The sequence below is a fragment of the Oncorhynchus tshawytscha genome, linkage group LG04 (assembly GCF_018296145.1).
Source record: "Oncorhynchus tshawytscha isolate Ot180627B linkage group LG04, Otsh_v2.0, whole genome shotgun sequence".
Taxonomy (NCBI): Eukaryota; Metazoa; Chordata; class Actinopteri; order Salmoniformes; family Salmonidae; genus Oncorhynchus; species Oncorhynchus tshawytscha.
In genome coordinates, this window is record NC_056432.1 from 21,034,732 (window position 1) to 21,058,846 (window position 24,115).

Here is a 24,115-nt window from a genome sequence, read left to right on the forward strand (position 1 = left end):
AGAAAAGTCTCTCAAGGGTTAGTCACACACTCATGTCATTGCAATAGCTTATTAAAATCACTTTATTCATCAATTATACACTTAGTCGACTTCTGCTTTTATCCCAACCCCTCCGACAGACACACAGGGTGGAGGGGGGTGCACACTGGGCGCCCATGGAGCAGTTGTGCTCAAGGGCACAACAGCAGGCAATGGCATCTAGGATTTGATACCAGCTCCGGTTGCCAGTTCACTTCGACAGAATTTTCCCATCAGACCTGGGTTTCAAACTGGAAACCCTCTAACAGCTAGGCTTCCATACAGTTGAGTGCCCACTGAATAGACCCCATAACACCTAGAACTATTCAGAATAAGAAAACAAATAGAATGTCTATGGTAAAGAAAAATGTACAGTGCTAATATGGATGAAATAGACAAGTCTTTTATTAACATGATATTATGACCATTCACTACTGTAGCACATTTAATTTCAATGTTTTGGCACCGGTAATAGTATACCACATTATATTACAGTGTGCACTGATACTTCATGTGTAGTCACAGCCATTCTTACCAAAATGACATACTTTTCTCCACCTTTCTAATATGTTTCAGTAAAAACATTTAGTTATTTCAGAAGAAAAACATGACAAATAATACCAACAGGACATTTGTGCACACTTAAAAATGTATACCCCCATGGTACAAAGAGAACATTAAATCAGTAAAGTCTCTAATTATCAATATGGGCCAAATTCTAACTTACATGCACATAGCCTTAATTGTTCTCACATTTGAAAATGTTGTAAACTGTTCTTGTACTTCTACCCCCAAAAATACATAAAACAATGAAATGCAAGCATTGTAAGTTGAATTGACAAATATTTCTGGAGCACACATATTTTGTAAATCTTCAAGTGTGATGTGAGCTAAACTACTCCAGCAATTTTTTGTTGTTGGTAAAAGTACCCTTAAAAAGGGGGCTTAAGAGGTCCAGCATTCATTCAGGATGCCCAAAAGGCCAATGGCTCAGAATGCAAGGCCCACTATTAAGTCTGAGCGTATCAAATAGGCATAAGTCAGCCACAAACATTTATACCTTTTCAAGTCACAGAATGAGATAATCTATCGCTAAGGACCATCCGGATAGGACTACCCAGAAAACTATTGACCACAAAGTATCGTGAGACGCTGTCGTTGATGTTATATTTGGGGTTGGCATTAAGTTTGTCTATTGTAGCTTAATTATTCTGGAGTCCCTTTGAATTGTGTCTGGATCTGCTCCAGAGTTTTGCCTTTGGTCTCCGGGACGAAGAGGATGGTGAAGACTATGTTGAGCGCACAACACCCAGAAAACAGCCAGAAGGTCCCAGCATTGGTTAGAAGGTCCTGAAATAAAACGTATCATGGATTGTTATTACAATTCCCAAATTCATCCTTACAGTTACCAGTATTACCTCAGACATCTTAGCTGATCCTGTAAACTGTGTTTTGTCTTGGACACTGCTCTAAACTACCTTGCTCGACACGTTTACTATCTAAATATATACATAGCAATTTGTGTGTATCTGTAATAAAACATGAAGACATTTGTCTCTATTAGGCTAAGAACATGCAAACCATAACTGCAAAATGGCTTCCTGCCAAGCCCTCTGCCTGCAAAACATCCCTTTATCCCCCCCCGTCTGCCACACGATGCCCCAAATCAGCACCAGCTCACCATCAGGTCCTGGAAGGTCTTGGTGATGATAAAGGCAGAGCCCCAGTTGGTGAGGACACAAACAGAGCTGGCAAACCCCTTTACTCGCGAAGGAAAGATCTCAGACATCACCAGCCAGGGGATGGGACCCCAACCAAGAGAAAAACCTGAACGGACAACAGGTTATGCCGATGAGAAAACATCACAAGGCAAAATGTCAGATCTGAACTTATACTCATTTATATTTTATGGTTAATAGTCATTTCAATATTATAGCCAAAACACATGGAACAACTTATAGGTGACTAAACCGACTATACTCTAAAAACATTACTAAACACCCCTACAGTGCATTCGAAAAGTATTCAAAACCCTCAACTTTTCCCAGATTGGTACTCTGCAGCCTTTCTAAAACGTAATAAATTGTTTTACCCCACAATAATTATAAATGCAAACAGGTTATACATTTTAGCAAAACTGAAATATCACACATTTTCATAAGTATTCAGAGCGAAATGCTTGTTTCTCTAGCGCCGACAGTGCAGTAATATCTAACAATTTCACAACATACACATACACACAAAGTAAAGGAATGGAATTAAGAATATATAAATATATGGACGAGCAATGTCAGAGCAGCATCAACTAAGATACAGTAGAATAGAATTCAATCGTGGCCAAAAGTTGAAAATGACACAAATATTAATTTTCAAAGTCTGCTGCCTCAGTTTGTATGAATTGCACAGTCCCTCTTTGCCATGCAAATGAACTGAATCCCCCCAAAACATTTCCACTGCATTTCAGCCCTGCCACAAAAAGACCAGCTGACATGGTGATTCTCATTAACACAGGAGTGAGTGTTGACGAGGACAAGGCTGGAGATCACTCTGTCATGCTGATTGAGTTCAAATAACAGACTAGAAGCTTCAAAAAGGAGGGTGGTGCTTGGAATCATTGTTCTTCCTCTGTCAATCATGGTTACCTGCAAGGAAACGTGCAGTCATCATTGCTTTGCATAAAAGCTTTACAGGCAAGGATATTGCTGCCAGTAAGATTGCACCTAAATCAACCATTTATCGGATCATCAAGAACTTCGAGAGCGGTTCAATTGTTGTGAAGGCTTCAGGGCGCCCAAGAAAGTCCAGCAAGCGCCAGGACCGTCTCCTAAAGTTGATTCAGCTGCGGGATCGGGGCACCACCAGTACAGAGCTTGCTCAGGAATGGCAGCAGGCAGGTGTGAGTGCATCTGCACGCACAGCGAGGCAAAGACTGAGGATGGCCTGGTGTCAAGAAGGGTAGCAAAGAAGCCACTTTGAGGAAAAACAGACCGACTGATATTCTACAAAAGGGATTGGACTGCTGAGGACTGTTGTAAAGTCATTTTCTCTGATAAATCCCCTTTCCAATTGTTTGGGGAATCCGGAAAAAAGACAAGTTGAGCACTACCATCAGTCCTGTGTCATGCCAACAGTAAAACATCCTGAGACCATTCATGTGTGGGGTTGCTTCTCAGCCAAGGGAGTGGGCTCACTCACAATTTTGCCTAAGAATACAGCCATGAATAAAGAATGCTACCAACACATCTTCCAAGAGCAACTTCTCCCAACCATCCAGGAACAGTTTGGTGATGAACAATGCCTTTTCCAGCATGATGGAGCACCTTGCCATGAGGCAAAAGTGATAATTAAGTGGCTCGGGGAACAAAACATTGATATTTTGGGTCCATGGCCAGGAAACTCCCCAGACCTTAATCCCATTGAGAACTTGGTCAATCCTGAAGAGGCGGGTGAACAAACAAAAACTCAAATTCAGACAAACTCCAAGCATTGATTATGCAAGAATGAGCTGCCATCAGTCAGGATGTAGCCCAGAAGTTAATTGACAGCATGCCGGGGATTGCAGAGGTCTTGAAAAAGGGTCAACACTGCAAATATTGACTCTTTGCATCAACTTCATGTAATTGTCAATAAAAGCCTTTGACACGTATGAAATGGTTGTAATTATACTTATTCCATAGTAACATCTGACAAAAATATCTAAAGACACTGAATTTTTATTTTTTTTAATTTATTTTATTTCACCTTTATTTAACCAGGTAGGCTAGTTGAGAACAAGTTCTCATTTGCAACTGCGACCTGGCCAAGATAAAGCATAGCAGTGTGAGCAGACCACAGAGTTACACATGGAATAAACAATTAACAAGTCAATAACACAGTAGAAAACAAAGGGGGGAGTCTATATACAATGTGTGCAAAAGGCATGAGGAGGTAGGCGAATAATTACAATTTTGCAGATTAACACTGGAGTGATAAATGATCAGATGGTCATGTACAGGTAGAGATATTGGTGTGCAAAAGAGCAGAAAAGTAAATAAATAAAAACAGTATGGGGATGAGGTAGGTGAAAATGGGTGGGCTATTTACCGATAGACTATGTACAGCTGCAGCGATCGGTTAGCTGCTCAGATAGCTGATGTTTGAAGTTGGTGAGGGAGATAAAAGTCTCCAACTTCAGCGATTTTTGCAATTCGTTCCAGTCACAGGCAGCAGAGAACTGGAACGAAAGGCGGCCAAATGAGGTGTTGGCTTTAGGGATGATCAGTGAGATACACCTGCTGGAGCGCGTGCTACGGATGGGTGTTGCCATCGTGACCAGTGAACTGAGATAAGGCGGAGCTTTACCTAGCATGGACTTGTAGATGACCTGGAGCCAGTGGGTCTGGCGATGAATATGTAACGAGGGCCACCCGACTAGAGCATACAAGTCGCAGTGGTGGGTGGTATAAGGTGCTTTAGTGACAAAACGGATGGCACTGTGATAAACTGCATCCAGTTTGCTGAGTAGAGTGTTGGAAGCCATTTTGTAGATGACATCGCCGAAGTCGAGGATCGGTAGGATAGTCAGTTTTACTAGGGTAAGCTTGGCGGCGTGAGTGAAGGAGGCTTTGTTGCGGAATAGAAAGCCGACTCTAGATTTGATTTTCGATTGGAGATGTTTGATATGAGTCTGGAAGGAGAGTTTAGTGCAGTCTAGCCAGACACCTAGGTACTTATAGATGTCCACATATTCAAGGTCAATTAGTAAACTTTGTGAAAATGAATGTCATTCAACTTTTGGTCCATGACTGTACATTATATACATAGATGAGTAATGTAAAATATGTAAACATTAAAGTGACCGGTGTGCAGTTTACTAAAGTGGCCAGTGATTAAGTCTAAGGCATTAGCCTCTAATGTGCTAGGTCTGTCGGTCGGTCCCAGCATTGATGCACCAGTAGTGACCTCGCCTTCTGGATGATAACAAGGTGAACAGGCAGTGACATCAGGCAGCTGATGTCCTTGATTATCTTTTTGGCCTTCCTGTGACATCAGGTGCTGTAGGTGTCCGGGAGGGCAGGTAGTTTGCCCCCGGTGATGCGTTGTGCAGACTGCACCACCCTCTGGAGAGCCCTGTGGTTGCAGGCGGTGCAGTTCCCGTACCAGGCGGCGATACAGCCCGACAGGATGCTCTCAATTGTGCATCTGTAAAAGTTTGAGGGTGCCAAGCCAAATTTCAGCCTCCTGAGGTTGAGGAGGAGAGGAGAGCCAACTGTCGTTGGTAGCAGGCAGTGTCGGTGGCACTGTGTTATCCTCAAAGCGGCCGAAGGTGTTTAGCTTGTCCGGAAGCAAGACGTCAGTGTCAACGAGTCTTCTTGGTTATGACGCTACAAGCGTGTCACCCCTATATTTGGTGAGAGTTTCTCCCATTCTTCTCTGCAGATCCTCAAACGCTGTCAGGTTGGATGGGGATAAATAAAAGTACTACAGGGAAGTGTTAAAGTTATCATTTTTATCCAATCAAGGAGCTTGATCCTAATTTATCTCACGTATAAATGATAATCTACAAAAATAGCTGCACAGCTATTTTCAGGTCTCTCCAGAAATGTTTGATCGTGTTCAAGTCCGAGCCACGCAAGAACATTGAGACCTGTCCCAAAGCCACTCCTGTGTTCGCTTGTTTCATCAGACCAGAGAAGCTTGTTTCTCATGGTCAGAGTCCTTTAGGTGCCTTTTGGCAAACTCCAAGCAGGCCGTCATGTGCCTTTTCCCGAGCGGCTTCTGTGAAACCTCTACCATAAAGGCCTGATTGGTGAGGTGCTGCAGAAATTGTTGTCCTTCTGGAAGGTTCTCCCATCTCCACAGAGGAACTCTGGAGCTCTGTCAGACTGACCATCGGGTTCTTGGTCACCTCCATGACCAAGCCCCTTCTCCCCCGGTTGCTAATTTTGGCCGGGTGGACAGCTCTAGAAGAGTCTTGGTGGTTCCAAACTTCTTCCATTTAAGAACGATTCAGGCCACTGTTTATTGGGTACCTTCAATTCTGTAGAAATGTTTTGGTACCCTTCCTCCAGATCTGTGCCGCTACACAATCCTACAGCAATTCCTTCAACCTCATGGCTTGGATTTTGCTCCAACATGCACTGTGTCAACGGTGGGACCTTAGACAGTTGTGTGCCTTTCCAAATCATATCCAAACAATTGAATTCACCACAGGTGGACGCCAAATCAAGTTGTAGAAACATCTGAAGGATAATCAATGGAAAAAGGATGTACCTGAGCTCAATTTCGAGTCTCACTGCAAAGGGTCTGAATACTTAGGTAAATAACGTTTTTTTTTTACATAAATGTACAAACTTTTTTTTAAACCTGTTTTCGCTTTGTCATTATGGGATAGTGTGTGTACATTGATGAGGTATAAAAAAAAAGTTATACATTTTAGAATAAGGCTGTATGTGGATAAAGGGAAGGGGTCCGAATTCTTTCCAAATGCACTGTACATTGCCAACAATTTGTTTTAAATGTGTTTATTTAGCCAGGATAGTTTGCTGGGCAACAATAGTCACTGTTTTCTAGACTAGACAGAGCCCAATCTAAGTGTGGAGCTCACCAGTGATGAAGAAGCCCATGCTGGCCAGTGCGAGCCAGGACAGCCCAACTGCAGGGTTCTCTGCAAAGGGACTCTCTACTAGGCAAAGTCCTGAGGAGTTACCATGGGTTTCACTGGACAACTTGAAGTAGACACCAAAGGCAGCAGTGCTTAGGCACATAGAAACTCCTTGATATATAAAGGGAGGGAGAAATTGACATTACTTTTAACATTGGTGAACAAGAATAAAGATGGCAGAGTACAGACATGTCATAGTTCTAAAACTATGGCACGTGACATGACTCAATCTTTTTCTTCTTTTTGATTTGCTGGTGTCTTGGAGATATGGATCATATACTGTGCTGATACTGTGCTAATGCCGATACAAAAAATACAAAAAAAAAGTGTAACAGAGAGCAATCTACAATACAGCAAATGAGGCATTTGTAGTAAGTGCATGGAGGCCAACAATTATTTTTAGGGAGTTGGGGCGAGATAATCTGATGTCAAGCTTGACAGTCAGTGCCTTATTTCCACCCCCTACATTTTGAGCGGGATTGCCACAAAAGGACTCAATTGATGCATTATAAATCAATGGTGGAGGAAGTTAAGTATCTGGTATTACACAGACACGCTTGAGACATATGCACCTGAGAGGATGAGGAGAAGTTTTCTTCCAGCGCGGTCCATGACCAATGCTGCTACTGCAGTGAACACTACCTGGATTGCTGCTACTACCACCGTAGCAACATTGCTGTTCTGAAAAACAAAATCACCATCTGCCATTTAATACATTTAACCCAACTGGCATGTCAATATCCATAGTATTGATATTATTTAGATCATATATTACAGCTTATGAATAGTAATGTGTAAAAACCAACAAATTGAACCAATTAAGCGACACTGAACAAAAATATAAAACGCAACATCTAAAGTGTTGGTCCCATGTTTAATGAGCTGAACTAAAAGATGCTCAAAAAGCTGATCTCAAGTTGTGCACAAATTTGTTTACATCCCTGTTAGTGAGTATTTCTACATTTGCCAAGATAATCCATCCACCTGACAGGTGTGGCATACCAAGAAGCTGATTCAACTGCATGACCATTACACAGGTGCACTTTGTGGGGACAATAAAAGGCCACTTAAATTAGCAGTTTTCACACAACACAATTCCACAAATGTCTCAAGTTTAGGGAGCGTGCAATTGGCATGCTGACTGCAGTCATGTTAATCCACCTGGTGTGTTAGATTTCAAAAAAAGCTTTACAGCAAAAGCTATCCAAGCGTTTATGTTAGGACATCTCTCAGACAAAACATTTCAAACAGCTAGCAGCAAAGTTGGTCACGAAAGTCAGAGAAGCAATAAAATTAATCACTTACCTTTGTTGATCTTCGGATGTTGGCACTCACGAGACTCCGTTACACAATAAAATGTTCCTTTTGTTCCATAAAGATTATTTTTATATCCAAAATAACTCCATTTGGTTGGCGTGTTTTGTTCAGAAATCCACAGGCCCGAGCGGTCACGACAGGGCAGACAAATTCCAAATAGTATCCGTAAAGTAGGTAGAAACATGGCAAGTTTAATACTCAATCCTCAGGTTGTTTTTACAATAATCGATATTTCAACCAGACCGTAGCTTTTTCAATAGGAGAGAGAGCAAATGTCTGCTCCAAGCTGTTGCGCATGCAAAACTCTGCTAGCACCCAGCCATCCACTGACGCGATGTGATCCTTCTCGCCCATTTCTCAGAATAGAAGCCTGAAACTACATCTAAAGACAGTTCACACCATGTGGAAGCCATAAGGAAAGGAATCTGGTTGATATCCCTTTAAATGGAGGGAAGGCATGCAATGGAACAGAGAGATTTGTTTCTCTTAGGCACTTCCTTGTTGGATTTTCCATATGCTTTCACCTGCAATATCAGTTCTGTTATACTCAGACAATATTTGGACAGTTTTGGAAACTTGTGTTTTCTATCCTAATCTGACAATAATATGCATATTCTAGATTCTGGGCCTAAGAAATAGGCAGTTTCATTTGGGTACGTTTTTCATCCAAACATCAAAATACTGCCCCCTACACTCAACAGGTTAAACACCGTTTCCCATGCTTGTTCAATGAACCATAAATGAACATGCACCTGTGGAACGGTCGTTAATTGCCTACAGTCTGTAAACTGTTAAAACACTAAGGTCACAGTTATGAAAACGTAGGACACTAAAAGAGACCTACAGTGGGGCAAAAAAGTACTTAGTCAGCCACCAATTGTGCAAGTTCTCCCACTTAAAAAGATGAGGCCTGTAATTTTCATCATATGTACACTTCAACTATGACAGACAAAATAAGAAAAAAAATCCAGAAAATCACATTGTAGGATTTTTAATTTATTTATTTGCAAATTATGGTGGAAAATAAGTATTTGGTCACCTACAAACAAGCAAGATTTCTGGCTCTCACAGACCTTCTTTAAGAGGCTCCTCTGTCCTCCACTCGTTACCTGTATTAATGGCACCGGTTTGAACTTGTTATCAGTATAAAACACACCTGTCCACAATCTCAAACAGTCACACTCCAAACTCCACTATGGCCAAGACCAAAGAGCAAAGACCAAAGACCAAAAGAGACAAAATTGTAGACCTGCACCAGGCTGGGAAGACTGAATCTGCAATAGGTAAGCAGCTTGGTTTGAAGAAAGCAACTGTGGGAGCAATTATTAGGAAATGGAAGACATACAAGACCACTGATAATCTCCCTTGATCTGGGGCTCCATGCAAGATCTCACCCCGTGGGGTCAAAATGATCACAAGAACGGTGAGCAAAAATCCCAGAACCACACGGGGGGGACCTAGTGAATGATCTGCAGAGAGCTGGGACCAAAGTAACAAAGCTTACCATCAGTAACACACTACGCCGCCAGGGACTCAAATCCTGCAGTGCCAGACGTGAACCCTGCTTAAGCCAGTACATGTCCAGGCCCATCTGAAGTTTGCTAGAGAGCATTTGGATGATCCAGAAGAAGATTGGGAGAATGTTATATGGTCAGATGAAACCAAAATATAACTTTTTGGGATAAACTCAACTTGTCGTGTTTGGAGGACAAAGAATGCTGAGTTGCATCCAAAGAACACCATACCTACTGTGAAGCATGGGGGTGGATCCATCATGCTTTGGGGCTGTTTTTCTGCAAAGGGACCAGGACGACTGATCTGTGTAAAGGAAAGAATGAATGGGGCCATGTATCGTGAGATTTTGAGTGAAAACCTCCTTCCATCAGCAAGGGCATTGAAGATGAAACGTGGCTGGGTCATTCAGCATGGCAATGATCCCAAACACACCACCCGGGCAACGAAGGAGTGGCTTCGTAAGAAGCATTTCAAGGTACTGGAGTGGCCTAGCCAGTCTCCAGATTTCAACCCCATAGAAAATATTTCACAGTGTGTGAAAACCTTGTGAAGACTTACAGAAAACGATTGACCTCTGTCATTGCCAAAGGGTATATAAAAGTATTGAGAAACTTTTGTTATTGACCAAATACTTATTTTCCACCATCATTTGCAAATAAATTCATACAAAATGTGATTCTCTGGGGAAAAAAATAATTTTGTCTGTCATAGTTCAAGTGTACCTATGATAAATTACAGGCCTCTCATATTTTTAAGTGGGAGAACTTGCACACTTGGTGGCTGACTAAATACTTTTTTGCCCCACTGTATATACTGACTCTGAAAAACATCAAAAGAAAGATGCCCAGGGTCCCTGCTCATCTGCGTAAACAAGCTTCAGGCATGCTGCAAGGAGACATGAGGACTGCAAATGTGGCCAGGGCAATAAATTGCAAAGTCCGTACTGAGATGCCTAAGACAGCGCTACAAGGATACTGAGAAGACAGCTGACCGTCCTTGCAGTGGCAGACCACGTGTCTGCTCGTGATTTCCTGCAAGTCAGGAATGTCAGTATTCTGCCATGGCCAGCGAAGAGCCCGGATCTCAATCCCATTGAACACGTCTAGGATCAGTTGGATCGGCGGCTGAGGGCTAGGGCCATTCCCTCCAGAGATGTCCAGGAACTTGCAGGTGCCTTTGTGAAAGAGTGGGGTAACATCTCACAGCATGAACTGGCAAATCTGGTGCAGTCCATGAGGAGATGCACTGCAGTGCTTAATGCCGCTGGTGGCCACACCAGAAACTGACTGTTACGTTTGACCCCCCCCCCCTTTGTTCAGGGACACATAATTCCATTTCTGTTAGTCACATGTCTGTGGAACTTGTTCAGTTTATGTCTCAGGTGTTGAATCTTGTTATGTTCTTACAACTATTTACACATGTTAAGTTTGCTGAAAATAAACGCAGGGACGTTTCCTTTTTTGCTGAGTTTATAAGAGAATCTCTATAAACTGCATAACCAGAGAGCATATAAAACTAACGGAATCTTCCCCTTTGGTCAGAATCCCAACAGAAATTAAAATTAGACCGTGAGTTACACGAGCCGTCAGTTACACGAGGTGAAGAAAATACCTCACCTCCCAGACGAGACCAGAACATTGCCAGGTTGCAGCTGTGAGTGTAAAGTGGTCTGAATCCTGAACCCTGAGTATCGACTCGAGGTGTTGGCAAGAAGCTTATCTTCCAGACAATCACTGTACGCTAGTCTCATCACCCAGTGGGAACCATGCTGGCTAGCTAGCTAGCTATCTTCTAGAGTGAACCCAACCAAGCCGCACTGCTTCTTAACACAGCGTGCATCCAACCCGGAAGCCAGCCACACCAATGTGTCAGAGGAAACACTGTGCACCTGGCAACCTTGGTTAGCGTGCACTGCGCCCGGCCCGCCACAGGAGTCGCTGGTGCGCGATGAGACAAGGATATCCCTACCGGCCAAACCCTCCCTAACCCGGACGACGCTATGCCAATTGTGTGTCGCCCCACTGACCTCCCGGTCGCGGCCGGTTACGACAGAGCCTGGGCACGAACCCAGAGTCTCTCGTGGCACAGCTGGCACTGCAGTACAGCGCCCTTAACCACTGTGCCACCCAGGAGGCCCATAGGCTGGGTTTTTTGCTGATGCATGAGATTACAACTGTTTAGAATGATGATGTGAGGTAATAATTAATAAGATTACGGTTTATCGATGTAATAGATATACCATAGACTAATTAAGGAGATGATAACTCTTAATCTCTTCCGTGGTGCCCCAAATTCCTTCTGAGTTAATTGTTAGATGATCATTTTAAATCTGGTAACAATTAAACATAGTTAGTGTATTAAATAAATAAGTCATCAGATTAATGAAAGTAAAGTCACAATGGCCACTGGCAAGCTGGAGAAGTGTGCTCTTCACAGATGAATCCCGGTTCCAATTGTACCGGGCAAATGGCATGTGGGCAAGGGGTTTGCTGAAGTCAACGTTGTGAACAGAATGCCCCATGGTGGCGGTGGGGTTATGGTATGGGCAGGCATAAGCTATGGACAATGAAGACAATTGCATTTTATCAAATGGAGATTTGAATACAAAGAGATAACGTAACGAGATCCTGAGGCCCATTGTTGTACCATTCATCCGCCACCATCACCTCATGTTTCAACATGATAATGCACAGCCCCACATCGCAAGAATATGTACACAATTCCTGGAAGCTGAAAATGTCAGTTTTAATTGATTTAAATTGACTGATTTCCTTATATGAACTGTAACTCAGTCAATTCTGAAATTGTTGCATTTATATTTTTGATCAATGTATTAAAACTGTAATCATAAAAAATAAAATAGCTCATTCCAGCAGCCAAAATACCTCAAATAACACTTCACAATTCTTACCTTAAAATGGGCTTCCTCAAAGATAGTCTCAGCATAGAACATGATGGCATTGATACCAGTGAGCTGTTGGAAGAGCATCAACATGATGCCCACTCCAAGGGGCTTGTATACTCCAGGGTCCTTAAGATCAGCCATCCCCAAACTACCTCCCTGGGTTTAACACAAAGCACACAGTCATCACACCCTCTTATTCCCATTAACATGAGTCAGATGCGTTAGCATGCTTCTTTGTTCCTGATTCTCCTCACACTATATCCACTGAATGGATGACAACCGTTTCTCAGCTCTGCCAAGTTTATCTCTGCTCTGCTTCCCTATAGTAGTGGGGCTGACCAGAATATACTCACTCAGATACAAAACCATGCAAGTAAAGACAGAGTTCCTTCAGCTAAAAGTTTTGGATTTTTCCCACATGTTCTTATTGATTTGGTTAAGTGCAACACAGAGGTGACTCAATATTTCACAATCCATACCTTTGTCCCTTGTGTTACACCATTGCACAATGTCTTTTTCAAAGCAATTCTTATACCTCATGATTATTAGGGAATACACAAAGCTCACCTGGTCGTCAGAAGCATCCTCAATGCGGGCACACTCCCACTCTGCAGGGGCATCTGGCCCCCTCAGAAAGCGCACTGCCTCCTCGGCTTCCCTCCGTTTACCCTGAGACAACAGGAACCTGGGGGTCTCGGGCATGAAACACATGAACACCATCATAATGGTGGGTGGGATGGAGCAGCAGATTGCCAGCCAGCGCCAGTCCAGAAACATCCCTGGGATGTTAGTAGAGTAGGGAATGTGAGAGGACAGTAGTGGGATGACCCTAGTTGGATCCTTCCCAGTGAAAATTAACCACTGACATTCTGGATTCCACATACAGTGGTGTTGATATTATGTAACTCCAGAAGATGAACAATGAAAATCTATAGTGTCGATTATTAGTATCCATCACCCCACTAAATTGAAATATGCACAATTAGAAGAGCATATACAGACAATGGGATAATGAAAAGCCTCTGCCTTACAACATTCCTCAGCCAAAGACCATTCCTTCTAAACATAAGACAATGAGACAAAACAACCTACCACGCCTGCAATAGTACTGTCTATTGAGGAAAGTATCTTAAGAAACAAGCATGTCATGTCAGTAACTTGATTAGGCATAGCGGTGGCTTGGGAGGCTGGCACAAATGAGAGCTCTCAGTTAGCAGGATGGAATCTTGATCATTCCTGGTGATGATCACATGACATGTGTTTATCAAGGTTCGGTTGCCAATACTGATTGGAAAACCTTGCACCACATCAAAACATGAACCTCTACCCGTATGACTACTGTTGTAACCTCTGTCAAAGTTGTACAAAACAGAGAAATCCTTAGTGGAATGGTCAGAAATCCCCTCTGCTGACCAGATACAGTATTAAAAAAAAAAAAAAAAACTTTCTCATGAGATTCAAAACGATAAAGTGATAACATCCAAATACTGCTAACAAACAGACACCTACTGTGGCATACCTGCTATATATGCCCCCATGATTCCTGTGACCACCATGAGTTGAACACAGGAGCCCATTGTCCCACGGACACGCTCATGGGCAATCTCTGAGATGTATAGCTAGAGCACAGAGGAAGAGAAAAGTGAAAAACAATTTTCACAGGAAGAGTATGCAGCATGGCATATCAATATAAATAATTCAACATTTGAGGTGCTATGTAAAATAGAAATGTATGATGAAATAAGATCATTAGAATGCAGGCATTCACATAGTACACTTATCATGGTCAATTGTAACTCCCTCTGACCTTAAACTGATAGCATAAGAGTAGACATTCCATAGTACTTACTGGCACCACGAGTGACGTAACCCCACTTGCCAGTCCTGTGAGTACCCTCCCTAGATACAGCATCCAGACATTCTGAGCAGCAATGACAATAGTAAAACCAAAGATATAAGGTAGAGAGCAGAACATAAGACTCAGCTTCCTCCCGATCTTGTCCACCATCCAACCGCCGAGTAGACCTCCTATAGCAGCTCCTATCGTCACGATAGACTACAAAAGAAAAACAGTCAAATAGCGGCTAATGTCCACTTTCATCCACTCAGGAATGATTAGGGCCCTAAGTCCCCCCCCCCCAAGAGTGGCGTGGCCTGACCAAGAAAAACTCTGGGTCCTTGCATGACAAGGATTCAAAGCATATCCTAGTGAGGTTATGTGAGAGGGGGGGGGAAAAAACATTCTTGTCATGGGGCCCAGAATTTATCTTACCCCAAACCACGAAGCCTCGTCATCGTCTAGTCGTAATCTTGGGTCAGTGATTGTGCTTAGTTCAGGGATGGCAGGGGAACTGTACCCCAATACAAACCCAAAACTCAAGGGACCAAGGACAGCTGCGAGAGTGGCCAGGAACAGCTTTCCATTCTTCACCTTGCTGTTGAAAGACAGAACAGGTGGGGGTTACAAATCAGTATCTATTGTAACAATACATATAAAAGACTTCATCTCAACAACACGAGACCATGGTTTTAGTAAAGAACAACATCATGTTATGTGGTATAGGGCCACCAAAGATATTGGGTTAAAACTTTCCTTGCAGACATGTTTCTAACAATCAATAACACAAACTTACTCAAGATATGCGTCCTGTTCCGACCTCACTCTTGTGTCTTCTCCATCTTCTGTATCAAGCAATCGTCTTGACTCATTTTGGATTTCAATCATGGTTTGTCCTGTTCGCAGTCACTTGACAACCATGAATGTTGAACATGCAGAGACAGCGACAGATAATTTAGCAAACCTGTGCAAAAAATTATACGCGAAGGGAAAACTACCACCGCGCGTGAGACTATAACCACCTAATTCAAATCGACAATGATCAGGAAAAAACGAAAATCATAATTATATTACAATTTTTAAAGCAATATATCCGTTTCAATGTTGTCAACTGACCGACCGACCGACCAACGGATTGTGAAATCTGGTCTTGTGTTTTCATATAATCAGTTGATGCGCACGCTAGCAATTAATTGCAATTTCCGGTTTGGTTTTTCAAAATAAAAGTGCAGCTGTTCCCATGACGTAGTTTCGTTCGTTTCACAGGGAAGGCGTTCCCTAACGGAAATATGCAAATATATGCTACAACGCGCCAATAGGATCTCGCTAGCTCGTACATGGCTTTGCCCACATGCTTAATTTGCTGAAACTGTAAACGACACAGATGAACTATTTGGCGTATACCACGGGTATGACAGAACATGTATTTGTACTGCTCTAATTACGTTGGTAACCAGCTTATAATAGCGATAAAGAACCTCGGGGGTTTGTGATATATGGTCAATATACCACACTCGTGCCTTATTGCTTAAAAATCCTCTATCTAGCTCTGACAACAGGCACACTTCTCATTTCAAGTAATTGTTTTTTTATTGCCTAAATGCCACGTGCGTCCACTCCAGTGTATTTGTAACAACCTAACTATTACGAAACGTATACTCGATTAAATACGCCTAATGTAGGAAATTAGCAAATAATAATTGTTGTTGACCAAATTCACTGTGAAGGGGATTCGATTAATCTGACCCGGGTGGAAGTTGATTGTATTCGCTTCGAACCGGGCCGCCTCCTGGGCGTGTGCCAGGAGCCCCGTTCAAAGACCACGGCAAAATTGCCTCAAAACAAAATGTACGTAATTAAGCACGAGGAGTAATGATAAGGATGCTATTTTCTTTCACCTGATTTCCTTTGGGAAAAAAAAACAACTTCATCTGCCTTCTCAATGAAAACTAGTTTGAAAATTAATTCGAACATTTATGTAATATAAAATAGATATTGTGTGTTTCTGAGCGGAGCAGATTACTGTTCGATTTGAGAAGGGCGCGACTCCCGCTTTTGCACGCCACGAGCGCTATTACAGGGGTCCCCGGAGCTCAGCATAATCGAATCAGCCCACTCTCTCCTTGACTGTCATACAAAAATTCCTCACTTCGTGTGCCTATTTTTATGGACCTATTTTGGGCCGAGTAAAATAAATTGCTTCTCCTTTGCCTTTCGAAGTTCGAAATTCTTCTCAAAACATTACAATTGTAATTATTTATGTAACAAAAGCGTGTGATCAATCAGACAGAATGGGCGTGGTAAATCCACTAGCCGCTCATGCACATGTTGTTCGTTCCCTTGGTTACATGGCGCTCTCAACAGTGACTGAAAGCAAAGAGAGAAAAACAACTGCAGAAACTTTTCGCACTAATAGCTAAGTAGCTAGCTACCCTGTTATATGCAAATACTTTGGTACGTTAGAATTATAAAGTAGGCACTTTTGCGATCCCCTACATTAGCTATGAATGCCAACAAATTGCTAGCTAACGTTAGCTGCATAATATAAGGCATGTCTGTTCCTGCTCTGAAGATGGACCAACAGGTCGACGACGACAGGGTTTTGTTCCCCACTGCTGTGTTGGAGGAAGTGCTCGTGGAGGCGCGGCGTAAACATGCCATCTGCCGGCTCTTTGGGTCCAGCAGCATTTTCCTATCATCTGAAAGCCGGAGAGAGGACCGGCCTGATCTCATTAACATTTTAACAAACAAAGCCATTGAACAGTGAGTTTGACATGGCAACAGGTTGATGCAGCTTCTTTGACAATGTATTACTTTGATCACATGTCAATAGGATCTCTGAAGATGAGTTTGCCAAGGGTCACTCACCTATATTTATCAATTTGCAGCTATGAGAATGGAGAAGAGGCAATGGCAGAGTCCCAATTTTCAAAGGCTGTGACATTCTTCACCAAAGCTATCCATCTTCAGCCGAAACAGGTACAGAACCACATAAATTGACATCAAGTACCAAATGATTCTGAATATCTACAGTAACTGCTGTTGGAAGGAGAACAGATGGGAGTGAGGTTGATTGTTTAACTGAAATATAGTTTGATTTGTCTGAAAGAATTGTCTGAAGTTGTCATACGTCTCCTGACTTCCAGACCCAGCTCTATGTGAGCCAGGCGGAGGCCTATTTACAGTTATGTGACTTCCAGTCTGCAGTCGTCAGCTACAGGCATGCCTGCCTCCTGGAGCCTCAGGCTAAGACCTTACACACACGTCTGGCCTTCATCTATTACCTACAGGTGAGAGTGAGGAGGGAGAATGTCCCCCAAAGCAGCCTGCTGTGTAATGCAAACAGGATGATCATTCCTACACAGTCAAGCAAGCATCCAGCACTATTGAAATACTTCTTGCTTTCACTTGAAAACAGTTTGTAATATATAAAATCTTGTTCACTCCACAGGGCCAATGTTTGTATGATAAGGGCATGTTCCTGGATGCCCTGGAGTCGTTTGCCAAGGCTGCGGAGCTCAAGCCTAGCTGCAGGTCATATCACATGAGGAGGTCAGTGTGAAATACGAGTTATTCACATGGAGAGCTATGTGCATAAAAATAATAGATGTATTACTGTTTCCTCTATTTACAAACACTTTCTTTGGCTTTATCCATATGTTACCTGCCTAACGCCTCGTGCATACCGGTTGCGTCAAACTGTCAAATTCTGTCAAATTCCGGCAGACGTCCATTCATTTAATTGGGAGGCAATCTGCACTCCCGCGACTCATCTGCGGGACTAGGTTGCGGTTCGTGGGACTGCGTGCAGTGTGTCGCATGCGTTGGATTTTTTAAACTTGTGTGTTGCTTTGCCGCGCGGTGTCAGTAGTAAACCACAGAAGAAGTTGCTAATGTGTGGTGTGAATCTTTTTGCTGTGATGCGGCACTTGAATTGTGAAGACTACGTAAAATGTACCGTACGGCAATAACCTGTGTGGACGCAGCATTAGGAGGTCATGTGAGATCCTTTGACCTCAGCGGTCTCTACAGATAGACAGACACCTTGTACAGCCATGTGATGGTGCTATTCACCTAAGATTTAAAGTGTGAAACACTGAAGTGTCCCCCTTTGTTGCTGTTGTAGCCTGGCATGTCTGACGGCCCTGGGCCGCTATACTGACTGTCTGAGGCTGGTCAGTAACTGGCTGGAGGCAGACTCTCAGACCGCAGATCTGTTCACCCTCAGAGCACGGCTCCACAAACAGCTCAACCAGGTCAGTAGTACACTCTCACACTCCGTTACCTCTGTGTTAAACACTGGGCAATATCTGACAATACCATGCTAGAAAGAACAAAGGTGTGGCGATTTCTAGTTTTAACCCTAGGGATAAATAGCGTATGTACTAGCTCAACACGTGACGTCATTGCCACTTTTATCTATATAAATGATCAAAAGTCTAATTTACATGCAATCTAATGTAATGACAGCACAATTCTCTATACAGGTAAAAATGTGCTACCATGATCTGAGGTCCGCTTTGATTCTCAGTCCGTCGTGCCCAGAGGCAGGTGCCCTGCTGGGCCAGCTAGAGGAGGCCAGTGAAAGGGCCAGGCAGCAGGCCGTCAGCAGGGCCCTGGCAGGGGAGCTCACAGAGGCCCTGTCCAAGATCAACACAGCCCTGGAGCATTGCCCTGAGACTGGGCGGCACTACCTCTTCAGGTGTTGATGGCAGAGTATTTATCAGGTTCTGATACACCAAACAAGGTGGTTGATTAGGCCTGTGGTTTATCTGATACATGCCTGACCCCATTTTACCATACCGTTCTCTGCTACCACTGAAGAGATATACATCTACATGTACCTGTTAGGAGAAGCTTCTCTACCAATCTATAGTAAATGAGGATACATACTGTCTATTATCCACTAATATGTAGTATTTTGCACCATAGGGGTATTCTGTACCGCAGGCTGAAAGAGTTTACTGCTGCCATTGAGGACTTGGTCCTGGCTGTGGAGCTGAGTGAGGCTGGAGATGCGGGAGACCAGGGGTCGGAGCTGAGCGGACACACCCAGGAAGACTGGAGGGCCGTGCAGGGAGAGGCCCAGGTCCAGCTGGTGCTCACCTACAATGACTTTGCTGTGCAGTGCTTCTCCCGTAGCTTCTACACAGAGGCAGTCCTGCTGCTCAACAAGGCCATCCAAGAGCAGAAGGAGGAGAGTGGCCTCTACATCAACAGAGGAGGTGAGAAGAAATGAGCGGAGGGGATAATAGAGGAGGGTAAGATCAGGGAAGTGAGGTATGTCTGAGGGGGAGTGTTGGCTGAGGTGAAATTAGGTGAGGAAGGCTGTGGGCTCCCTCTTGAAAAAGGTGCAATTGAAGTCTGGCCCAGTGAAATAACAATATTGTGTAACTATAGATGGTGGGCAGGAGTCTCTGAGATCAAAAGAGAATGTGTTTGAAGTGACTGGTGATGTGATTTTATATCTCCTCATACAACTTGAATACGTTAATGCATAAAGTCAGTACTTATATCCATGTCCATGGGAAGATGTTTAGGGGTGCTGAGAATTTTTTTCTCCCTGCGCTGCTCAGGCTATTTTTGTTCGCTTATACCGGAGTAATAAAGGGCCAGGGCACAAATTTTGTGTATTTAAAAAAAAAAAAAAAAAATGATTATCAGGGGGCGCTGCAGCACCCTCAGCACTCCTACTTTCCGTGGCTATGCCTCTACATCCATAGCATCCAATTTCAGGAATGAGTGCATCTGGGTAGACCGCACACATCACAACTAAATGCATGCTCTTCAACCGATCGCTACCTGCACCTACCCGCCTGCCCAACATCACTACTCTGGACGGCTCTGACTTAGAATACGTGGACAACTACAATTACTTAGGTGTCTGGTTAGACTGTAAACTCTCCTTCCAGACCCATATCAAACATCTCCAATCCAAAGTTAAATCTAGAATTGGCTTCCTATTTCGCAACAAAGCATCCTTCACTCATGCTGCCAAACATACCCTTGTAAAACTGACCATCCTACCAATCCTCGACTTTGGCGATGTCATTTACAAAATAGCCTCCAATACCCTACTCAACAAATTGGATGCAGTCTATCACAGTGCAATCCGTTTTGTCACCAAAGCCCCATATACTACCCACCATTGCGACCTGTACGCTCTCGTTGGCTGGCCCTCGCTTCATACTCGTCGCCAAACCCACTGGCTCCATGTCATCTACAAGACCCTGCTAGGTAAAGTCCCCCTTATCTCAGCTCGCTGGTCACCATAGCATCTCCCACCTGTAGCACACGCTCCAGCAGGTATATCTCTCTAGTCACCCCCAAAACCAATTCTTTCTTTGGCCGCCTCTCCTTCCAGTTCTCTGCTGCCAATGACTGGAACGAACTACAAAAATCTCTGAAACTGGAAACACTTATCTCCCTCACTAGCTTTAAGCACCAACTGTCAGAGCAGCTCACAGATTACTGCACCTGTACATAGCCCACCTATAATTTAGCCCAAACAACTACCTCTTTCCCAACTGTATTTAATTAATTTATTTATTTTGCTCCTTTGCACCCCATTATTTTTATTTCTACTTTGCACATTCTTCCATTACAAAACTACCATTCCAGTGTTTTACTTGCTATATTGTATTTACTTTGCCACCATGGCCTTTTTTGCCTTTACCTCCCTTCTCACCTCATTTGCTCACATTGTATATAGACTTGTTTATACTGTATTATTGACTGTATGTTTGTTTTACACCATGTGTAACTCTGTGTCGTTGTATCTGTCGAACTGCTTTGCTTCATCTTGGCCAGGTCGCAATTGTAAATGAGAACTTGTTCTCAACTTGCCTACCTGGTTAAATAAAGGTGAAATAAAAAAAAATTTAAACTTCAGATATTTATAAAGGTGGTTGTGGTTTGTGCAGACTGTTTCTTCAAGCAGGATGAGTGGGAGTTTGCCCTGGCTGACTACCAGCAGGCGAAGGAGATCTCTCCTGATGACCAGGTCATTAGGATCCGCCTCGCTGTCATCCACAACACCCTGGGAACACACTGCTACCAGGACCGGTGAGTCTCGTCCACAACACCCTGGGAATACACTGAGACCAGGACCGGTGAGTCTCATCCACAACACCTTGGGAATACACTGCGACCAGGACCGGTGAGTCTCATCCACAACACCCTGGAAACACACTGCTACCAGGACCGGTGAGTCTCATCCACAACACCCTGGGAACACACTGCTACCAGGACCGGTGAGTCTCATCCACAACACCCTGGGAACACACTGCTACCAGGACCGGTGAGTCTCATCCACAACACCCTGGGAACACACTGCTACCAGGATCGGTGAGTCTCATCCACAACACCCTGGGAATACACTGTGACCAGGACCGGTGAGTCTGTCTATCATCCACACTACTGTTTCTTGTCTTCACCGCAGGAAGTACCAGGAGGCAGCTGACAAGTTCTCTGAGGCCATCAATTATAACCCTGGAGTTAGCCGGTACTATGAGAACCGAGCCAAAGCCCACAGTAAACTGCCCAACGTTGAGGGGGCCAAGCAGGATGCCATCAGTACCCTCATCCTGGACCCCACTAATGATCAGGCAAGACCCTCAACGCCTATATGTCTCATCCACTCTATCCATAAAACTAACCTTGGCCTCTACAAAAACTATGGACCAGATATTCTGAGCTTTTATGGCAAGGGCTTAACGTGACTTTGTCAGGAAATACGAAGGGCCCTAGTTATGCAAGTACAAAGCTCTCACTACTTGTTTCCTATGCAGTTGGGGGGAAACCAAACATGTTTTTTTATAAATACATGAATGGTTGATTCTTTCTTTTAACCAACCTTTCATTTTATGTAATAAATGTTTCATAAAGTGGTGCGGAACTCCCACGGTGCAGAACTGACTGCTGTAGTAAATCTGTCCATGTGTGTGTGTGTGTGTGTGTTTGTGTGTAGGTGGTCCCTCTGCTGCTGAGTCTATTCCCAGGCTGCTCCGTGTCAGATGTTCTGTCCAGTGAAACGGCCAGGACGGTCAAAGCCCAGCTGATGGACAGCATCCAGGCCTGCAAACAATCTGCATCCTCCGTGTTAAGGTTAGGCTAGCACTGTTTGTCTGCAACCCCTCCCTGTTACTGCTAAACAGGTCAGACCTGAGTCAGAAAGATATATGTCCAATACTTAATCTTCACTTGGTTTAGTTTGCCAGGTACAATATAACCAGTGGAATAGTTCCCAAAGTGCAGAATCCAAGCTAAATTAAGCACACCTCAAGTACTTTAATGTTTTTGACATATTTTGTTTAAAGGGCAGTTGCACAGGTCCAGATGAAGACTTATCCTGGACTACAAATAAGCTTTTTCAACAGAGAGTCTCAATTGTAAGTGATTTGTAGTCCTTTCATAGGCTAAATATGGGTGTGTTCACCGGTCCCAAAGTGTACAAACTAACTGTGGTGGATGCTAATTACAGATTTCCTTAACCTGTTTCCCCAGAATGTGCAGTGAGCTTGACAAGATAACCCTGTCGCATGACGCAGACAGCCAGTCTGACAGCCAATCCTCAGAGGACCAGTTCGACCAGGGGGCGGAGCCTCTTAAAGCCTGTGTGGACCCGCAGGAGGTATACCAGCAGATTGTCAGGATCAACCAGCAGGTACGAGACCAGGAAGACATCCAGACACTGGGACAGACAAACTCATCTAACCTCATCTAATGAGGTCACTCAATAAAGCCCTTCAATTCAAACTCTCTTTTCCATACCTCTTATTCACCAAATCACATAAAACGCTCATGCTTTCCACTCACATTCACCATTGATCAGTATTTGTTTTATTTGGATCTTCCACCCGTTGAGAGCATCTCTCATACTGACCAAAGGTGCACTTCCTGTGTTGGCTGTGCCAGGTGAAGCGAGCAGTGCGATTGGCCCTCGAATGGCGGCAGCCTCTACATTATGACGGGCCCCGTCTGTCCCCCGGCTGCACAGTGGAACAGGAGCAATCTGCACTGGGCTCAAAGGACAGGCCATACCACTGGAGGAAGTTTGGGGGGTTTGGAGTGAATTCCAAATGAGCAGCAACACTATGGTATTTACTACTGTTTGGTTGACATGGTGGAACTGTTGGTCCACTGTTGCTCTTCAGCCCTCTGAGCTTGAGTGTGGCCATAGTAATGTAGAGGTTGTGATGGTACCATATTGTTCTTAATCCAATAGGTGTCAGTAGAGGCACAATGTTCCATAGTTCCACCTCACCTGTTTGGATTTATTTAATTGATCCATTAATCTAGATTGTCAGGGCACAACGATTTTGTTATGGTATTTTCCTCAAGTTTTTGTATTGTTTATGTCCATAGATTAACAGGCATATGGAGACATGTGAAGGGCGTATGACAAAAGGGAATAGGTGGGGCAGTTCATTGATATGACAGACATAAAGGATGGAGATACTGTACTGTAGCTCTATTGTGTCGGTTCTATAAGCTTGAGAATTTAGTTGAATGTTAATACCATTGTCTGTTTAGCAATTTCTTTTAACAGTAAATCTTTATTTTTAACAGATTGTTTTGCGTTGGAAATTTGTCTGAAAAGTATGTTTTGCCAAATTAAAAGATATTTATCCAGACTATAGACAATTGTATAGATTGAATTCATACTGGTCCTGTAAATAAATCTAGAGTTTAAAATATTTCATGCGTGGCAATAAAGTGGTTTACAGTGTGTAATAGTTGGGGATTGTAGCATATTGTACATGGGAGACTGGAGAGAAGTTGTTGTTTTGAGAGCGAAGCAGCTGCACCCTCCCGGCACTGTAGTAACATTGGAGGAGAAAGGAGTTGTGACACTCAACCCTGTAGAAAACAACCCAGC

The 24,115-nt window shown here is 43.5% G+C and overlaps 2 protein-coding genes across 4 annotated transcripts in view; one reads left to right on the top strand and one right to left on the bottom strand.

Moving 5' to 3' along the window:
* The window catches only part of LOC112232818 (tetratricopeptide repeat protein 16), a 28,066-nt gene extending 4,191 nt beyond the window's left edge, over nt 1-23,875 (top strand). Inside the window, exons 1-14 of one of the 3 annotated variants that reach the window (XM_024400052.2) lie at nt 15,552-15,644; nt 16,808-16,998; nt 17,124-17,214; nt 17,382-17,525; nt 17,687-17,787; nt 18,362-18,491; nt 18,723-18,937; nt 19,168-19,460; nt 21,159-21,300; nt 21,677-21,842; nt 22,205-22,341; nt 22,554-22,625; nt 22,741-22,900; nt 23,152-23,875. In XM_024400052.2, the coding sequence (XP_024255820.2) occupies nt 16,808-16,998; nt 17,124-17,214; nt 17,382-17,525; nt 17,687-17,787; nt 18,362-18,491; nt 18,723-18,937; nt 19,168-19,460; nt 21,159-21,300; nt 21,677-21,842; nt 22,205-22,341; nt 22,554-22,625; nt 22,741-22,900; nt 23,152-23,319 (2,010 nt within the window). In that variant the 5' untranslated portion in view covers nt 15,552-15,644 and the 3' untranslated portion in view covers nt 23,320-23,875. Of the gene's footprint in view, nt 1-15,551; nt 15,645-16,241; nt 16,999-17,123; nt 17,215-17,381; nt 17,526-17,686; nt 17,788-18,361; nt 18,492-18,722; nt 18,938-19,167; nt 19,461-21,158; nt 21,301-21,676; nt 21,843-22,204; nt 22,342-22,553; nt 22,626-22,740; nt 22,901-23,151 lie in introns of those variants that run through there. The other 2 variants (XM_042320458.1, XM_024400053.2) reach the window with 2 other exon arrangements.
* LOC112232817 (solute carrier family 2, facilitated glucose transporter member 8) lies at nt 406-15,416 on the bottom strand. Its single transcript, XM_024400049.2, has 10 exons — nt 15,032-15,416; nt 14,671-14,833; nt 14,248-14,454; nt 13,918-14,017; nt 12,966-13,177; nt 12,405-12,554; nt 7,234-7,342; nt 6,605-6,772; nt 1,700-1,845; nt 406-1,368 (listed from the first exon to the last, which is right to left on the bottom strand). Exons 1-10 carry the CDS (start codon nt 15,121-15,123, stop codon nt 1,225-1,227), a joined length of 1,491 nt encoding a protein of 496 aa, XP_024255817.1. The 5' UTR covers nt 15,124-15,416; the 3' UTR covers nt 406-1,224.
* Nucleotides 23,876-24,115: the final 240 nt, after the last annotated feature.

Bases quoted from the DNA above. Each gene is read 5' to 3' on its own strand.
- LOC112232817 (XM_024400049.2), bottom strand. From the start codon at position 15,123: ATGATTGAAATCCAAAATGAGTCAAGACGATTGCTTGATACAGAAGAT. The intron at 14,455-14,670 runs GTAAGATAAATT...TTTCTTTTGTAG, and splicing joins ACGAGGCTTCGTGGTTTGGG to TCTATCGTGACGATAGGAGC. The intron at 12,555-12,965 runs GTGAGCTTTGTG...TGTTAAACCCAG, and splicing joins AGGATGCTTCTGACGACCAG to GGAGGTAGTTTGGGGATGGC.